The 6,500-nt window shown below is 44.8% G+C and overlaps 1 protein-coding gene across 2 annotated transcripts; it reads right to left on the minus strand.

The window, feature by feature from the left end:
- Positions 1 to 1,471: 1,471 nt before the first annotated feature.
- LOC147282024 (uncharacterized) lies at positions 1,472 to 6,187 on the minus strand. Of its 2 annotated transcripts, none has more exons than XM_086248854.1 (12): positions 6,142 to 6,187; positions 4,261 to 5,985; positions 4,064 to 4,174; positions 3,881 to 3,973; positions 3,682 to 3,792; positions 3,508 to 3,611; positions 3,177 to 3,308; positions 2,952 to 3,110; positions 2,692 to 2,856; positions 2,506 to 2,613; positions 2,308 to 2,433; positions 1,472 to 2,234 (listed from the first exon to the last, which is right to left on the minus strand). In XM_086248854.1, the coding sequence occupies exons 2-12, from the start codon at positions 5,867 to 5,869 to the stop codon at positions 1,590 to 1,592; spliced, it is 3,363 nt and encodes a 1,120-aa protein (XP_086104980.1). In that variant the 5' UTR covers positions 5,870 to 5,985; positions 6,142 to 6,187; the 3' UTR covers positions 1,472 to 1,589. The 2 variants fall into 2 exon arrangements, with proteins under 2 accessions (XP_086104980.1, XP_086104979.1); XM_086248853.1 differs by having other exon boundaries at positions 3,881 to 3,985.
- Positions 6,188 to 6,500: the final 313 nt, after the last annotated feature.

The following is a 6,500-nucleotide window of genomic DNA, read 5'->3' on the forward strand; positions in this document are numbered from 1 at the left end:
GAAGATCCTTGCCTTCGGTTCAGGAAAGGGGATTGATGATCGGAGCAATACCGTCAGGAGTTACGCCAAAAGATTGGCGTTATCCTCTTCTCCAATACTTAAGGCGTCCAACCGAGAAGCACAGTCGAAGAATAAGACTTCAGGCAAGAAACTATGTGGTTATGAACGGTGATTTATATAGAAAAGGGTTTGACGACTTGCTGTTGAGGTGCCTAGGGAAGAAGGAAGCCATGCAAATAATGGCTGAGGTCCATGAAGGAGTATGCGGTGCCCACCAACCCGGAATTAAGATGAGGTGGTTGATCAGGAGACATGGCTTCTATTGGCCAACTATCCTAAAAGATTGCATCACATATGCGAAAGGTTGCCAGCCTTGCCAAAGGCATGGCCCGATCCAACACGTGCCGGCATCAACGTTGAACCCTATAATCAAACCTTGGCCATTCAGAGGTTGGGCTATGGATGTGATCGGAGAGATTCACCCAACTTCAAGTAAGGGCCATTCCTACATCTTAGTGGCCACTGACTACTTCACTAAGTGGGTCGAAGCTGTACCTTTGAAGAAGGTATCGCAGGTAGAGGTCATCCAATTCGTGAAAGAAAACATTATTCACCGTTTCGGTCTACCCGAGTCCATTACCACTGATCGGGGAAAATATTTCATAGGGGCGGATGTTAAGGCATTCATGGAAAAGAATGAGATCAAGTTGCATCACTCCACCCCATATTATGCTCAAGCTAATGGTCAGGCAGAGGCTAGCAACAAGGTTATCAAAAATATCATTCAAAAAGCTATAACGGACAAGCCAAAGAAGTGGCACGAAATATTATCCGAAACCTTGTGGGCATATCGGACATCAAGGAGATCGGGGACAGGAACGACACCGTTTGCTTTAACGTATGGGCATGACGCGGTTTTACCTTTGGAAATAGCAGTCAAGTCCTTGCGGGTTGCCCTCCAAGGAAATTTAACACCGGATGAGTACACTCAAGCCATGGTTCAAGAGCTCGAAGAGATGGATGAGTCAAGGTTGAAAGCCTTGGACAACTTAAAACTTCAAAAACAAGCTGTAGCAAGGGCGTACAATAAGAAAACGAGGGCCAAAAGTTTCGGGGAGGGCGATTTAGTTTGGAAAACCATCTTGCCTCTTGGTAAGCATGATCGACAATTCGGAAAATGGTCACCCACATGGAAGGGACCATTCACTGTGGTTAAGGTTTTAGGTAAAGGAGCGTATCAATTAATGGACTATGATGGCCAACTTCATGATGCTCCAATCAACGGCCGATATTTAAAGCGATACTACCCAACGGCTTGGGAATTGATGCAAAACGAAAGCTCATGAGAAATATAATCATAAGGATGAGTAGAAAGCCGACCAATATATATATATAGATATAAATATATATATATATCATTTAAAAAAAAAAAGAAAAAAAAAATGGTCAAGGCTATCAAAGCAAGGCCATAAATGGCCAAAAATCATAAGTCAGCCATTATAAAACAAAAGTGGCTGAAATCGACAGATAAATCCCAAAATAGGCAACTATGATCGGGGACTAAACATGGCCAAAGTCTCGAAATAAGGCTAAAAGTGACGGAAAATGGTGGCTTTGAAGGTGTCCCAATGACTCTCAGCAATGCTCATGGCCGCGACAAGGCCAGCCTGTTTCTTGGAGAAGTCCTCTTGAGCACGAATCAGCTCCTGAAGGCGGGCCTCAATGGGTTTGGCCCCCTGAATACGTGCAGTGAACTTAGAGGCTAACTCGGCCTGTTGGGCATCAATCTTTCTCTTCTGCTCCTCAAGGTCGTGATAAAGTTGCATCTCCTCCTCGCTTGCGACGGCCTCAGCTACAAGAACATTCTTAGTAGACAGAATTTCTGTGGCTAGGCTAAGTCCAGCCTGGTGCTCGGCCCGGGCGTGACGGTAGCTGGCCGCAGTCGACTCAAGTAGCTGAAACGAGAACTCTATCATGGTCCCAATGCCAGCAACCACAGGGTTGGCCAAGGATAGCCTAGCGATGGCATCTCGAAGCTTAGCCCGAAAGGCTTCGTCTGACATCGCCTCGAGACCTTGAGCGAATAAGGCCTCAAAATCAGTCTTCACTTGGCCACTACATGGCCCAAGGATGGAAGACTCGGAGGCTGAAGTAGTGGAGGCAGTAGCGGCTGCAATCAGACAATGGAAGCGCTTCAAGGAATCCGTAGCTCCCGTGTCCATCATAGGTGAACCCTGAAAAGTTTAAGTGGAGTAAGAGGCCATTGGGGGAAATAGAAGTTAAGTATGCAAGGCCATGGAAACATACTCTAAATGGCTGAGAGGTCATAATGGCCATGGATTCGGAGGTTGGGGTTGCCGGAACCACTAACGTAGAAACTTGTGAGCTGGAACCAGCAGTAGAAGTGGGGACCAGTGTCTCGGCCATGAATCCCTACAAGAAAACTCAAATGAATAAAAGATATGATTTTTTAGGCTGAAATGAGGTTTTTTGACAATTACTTACTGGGATTGTCAGAGGAGGCGATGTATGAGCAACGTGAATCTCCGTATCAAGGCCATTAGAGTTGGCCCCAGCAACCAAGGAGATGTCAAGGGTCGGCATGGCGTTATTCTAAAGTGATAGGCGATTAGAAGTTAGATGTGCTACAAGGCCAGCTGAGAATTTATATGAAGAAATAGAGTTACGTACCTTTGTTGCTTGTGGCTGAAGGACAATAGCCATATCCGTAGAAGTCCCTGGAGCAGTCTCAGTGGCATAGCCCAAATGAGGGTTATTTGGGGATGTGATGTTGGCCTCAGTGGGTTCTTGGCCAAGTGAACTAGCTAGAAGTGCAGGAGATGTTCGAACCACAACCTATGATGGATAAAATGGGTTAGGTATGCCTCACAAACATATTAAAAAAAAAAAAAAAAAAAAGGAAATAAAGGGGTTTAAGAAATTTGAGCTACCTCACTACCCACCTCCGAGTGGGGAGATGAAGACTTGTTCCCATCAGGCTGAGTCACTAAGTCGTCAGACATAGTGATGATGTGACCATAAGGGACCTCTCCCATGTCCAAAAGTGTCTCCACACACCCATTAGTTGGCTGAGAAACAAGGCTAGCCACCTGCAAAATATGGGTTAGAGTGGTGCAATCCCAATATTCACCAAAAGTTTAGAGGAACATGTTTACCCTTTGCTTAGCAGCAAGTAAAGAGTCATTTGGTGGCAAGTATATTGGCATATAACACATGTTTGCGGATGTGTTTTGCGGGCCAACATTCATGGCCCCAGAAGAAGAAGGGGATGAGGAATTGGCGGCCCGCTAGTACAAGGATAAGGAAATTAGTAAATTTCTGAAGGATTAAAAAAAAAAAAAAAAAAAAAGAAATAATTCGGCCAACATTGGCCGTATTTCTCCAAATGGCCAATATTGGCCGTAATTTGTAAATTGGTCAACATTGGCCGAAATTCTCAGAATGGCCAATGTTGGCCATAATCCTTAAGTGAAAGACAATGCATACCTGAGGCTCAGGAGGGTGCCTAGGTCGTGTCTTCAAAGGGACGCCCTCCGAAGAGTCTTCATCTTCGAGCATGGCCAAGGAGGCTTTTGACTTAGGCTTATGCTCTAAATAAGGAAGAAACATTGTTAGTGGGCCATTAAAGCAAATATAACAGTTATTTGAAACAAAGCTTACTCGATTTGATGGGTGGTGCCCTACGCGTGGCCACAGTTTTCTTGACTCGTTTTCTCTTGACAACTGCAGGGGAGGCATCTGAATCCTCATCCGAGGCGTTTGAGAATGAATCTAAGTAGCAAATGGAGTGGAAGATTAGTTTCATGTCCCAAAAAAAAAAAAAAAAAAAAAAAAAAAAAAAAAAAAAAAAGGGTCTTACTCGAATCCGAAGGAGGAGTCTTGCGCTTTGCCAAAACTTTTGCTTTCTTGGTTTTCACAGGGGGGGCATCCGAAAAATCTTCATCCGTGGTGTCTAAATGAGGGGCTAACGAAATAAAGGTCAGCAGTTTATTTTTTGTCTAAATACGACGGTATAAGTTGAACATAAAGAAATGGGGCAAACCTTGGGGCCGAGTTTTGCGGCTCACTTGGCCACGAGGAGGTACGGCAACAAAAGAATCTTCTGGCTCTGACTCGCTAGTTTCTTCATACTCTTGGGTATCAGCCTCGCCATCTACAAAGGGGATCGAACATAAACGGTGAGTATAGATATAAATGGTCAAGTATCAAAGGAGTCAAGTAAAATGAAATGATGAATACCAGAGGGTTGGCCCACGACCACTTTTTGGGCTAACTTGGATTTGGCCATCTTTACACAGTTGGCCGACATGGGACAACCATCAAATAAAGATGTGGCCCGCTCAACGTCTGGCACAAGGAACCAAGAACGAACAAACGTTTCCCACCATGCCACAAAGTGGGGTGTGGCCGAGAAATCTACTGCCAATGGGGGAGCTTTAAACCCGGCCAATAATTCCCTGTTTAGTGTATCGAGGGTCTTGCATTTCTCTACTTCTTTGAACTCACTCCTACTTGAGTCACACTTGTTGCGAGAAGGCATATAAGGAGCAGGGATGGTTTGGGTAAAACCAAATTGGCGGCTAACGGCCGACGTCCAATACAGCTCACAACCACAAGAGTGGACAGACTTTAGGCTAACAATGAACCCATAAGCCAAGTCCCGGGTGACAAGAATGCTACCCCATAAGCTTTTGTAATCATCCCACGAGTCTTTCGGGGCAGCCGGACTAGGTGGATCCAACAACTCCAAGAAGCGAGGATGCCGGCGTCGAAGACAAACGACAAATTCATCAGGGGAACGGCCCTCCAAGTTGTAAAATATGGAAAAGTAGTCCTCAACCTTTAGGCCAAGAATGGGGAGAGTAAGAAGTCCTTCACCTAAAACTTTGTGGGAAGGATGAACCACATCAAGAGGACCCGTTTGAGGAAAATAAACTTGGAGCCATAATTGAAAAAGCCATATTGGCCCCGAAGTTCGATGATCCATGGGCTCGTTGTTGGCTATCTTCCAAAGACCGCGGTAGAGGTGGGAAAGCACAATAGGGCCAAGAGCTACGGGAATGCCGGTGGCCAACAATTCGGCCAAAGATTGGGACTCCGTGGTCATCATACCGCTACCCGTGCAAAAGATATATTTGCACAACCAAACTTGCAAAAATGCAACATGTTCCTTGGTAGAGATGGTCTTGGAAGCTTTGACATTGGTCTTTACAAATGTCACATAATTCCTAGCTTTTTTACTTGAGTAGTCGAGTTTTTCTTTGTTTTTGGGGAGTGTTGCCGCGCTAATATTTGCACCGTATGGCCGAAAACCCGCAATAGCAGCCAAGTCCAAGAGGGTGGGTGTCATCATCCCAAACCGTAATCTCAAAGTGTTGGTGGAGGTGGACCAAAAACATAGGGCGGCCGAAATTAGTGCCCGATCACACTCAAAACGGCCATGGTAGCAAAGCTTCAATGCATCATATATCCCACTTTGAATCCATAGTGGCTTGCAAGTCTTCTCTAGTCTCTTAAACCAACGATTCCAATCCATGTCCGGAACCCCATTTGTTTCCTTCGGCTTCATAGGCGATGGCCAACATTTAAATGGCCTAGTTGCTTCCCACCCTTGCCAATCAAGAGATTCATGGCAAAAAATAGGAAGGTCTTCTTCCGGAGATGGCATGACCTTGGCAACAATGTTAGGAATAGAGCCATGAAAATGAGGGCCGAGGGTGAAAGTCATGACCTCGGGTGCGGCGTCGGGGTCGATAGGATCATAAGGCTCATTTGAGTAAGCATTAACATCCTTCTTGAGAGCTTCATGAAGTTTCTTATGATATGCTTTGATAGCCTTTACATCCATGGTGCGCTTGAAGACAAGAAAAACCCAAAAATAAGGAACTTGATGTCACTTGAGCAAAACGACAAACACGTGGCGCGCACACCTTCAAGTACCTAGAACAAGCCAATCATGGCATCCTATAAACCCAAATCCACAAAGAGTGCATCAATTTAAGTCACAAAATCAAGTTCAAGACCAATTTCAAGTAAGCATTTATTAGAGATTAAAGGAAAATTGAAGAATTTTGACAATTCAAGAGGAGGAAATAGCTTGAGTTGGGTAAAGTGATGTACCTTGCATTGGTTGGGGGGAAAAGATTTCTTGCAAGAATGTTGCAGCAATTTGGTTAGGAAGCCATGGATTTGTAGTACCCATGAATTTGTAGGGCCATGGTGAGAAAGATAAAATAAAATAAAAGAAGATGGGAGGTGGTACTGCTGCAGCTATCGGGTCTTGAAGCAAAAAGGCAAGGTTGGTTGGTTTCTCTTAGTTTTAGGCGTGAATATATGTGGTCTTCATGTATACAAGTGACCAAACAAATAATGATCAGAGTGGGTGTGCAATTTGCCTGGACGATTTTGAGGGTAGTAACGTGTGTAGGATGCTTGACAACTGTAAGCATACGTATCACAAAGAATGCAATGATCGTTGG

Source organism: Dryas octopetala, chromosome 6 (genome assembly GCF_963921425.1).
Source record: "Dryas octopetala chromosome 6, drDryOcto1.1, whole genome shotgun sequence".
Classification (NCBI taxonomy): domain Eukaryota; kingdom Viridiplantae; phylum Streptophyta; class Magnoliopsida; order Rosales; family Rosaceae; genus Dryas; species Dryas octopetala.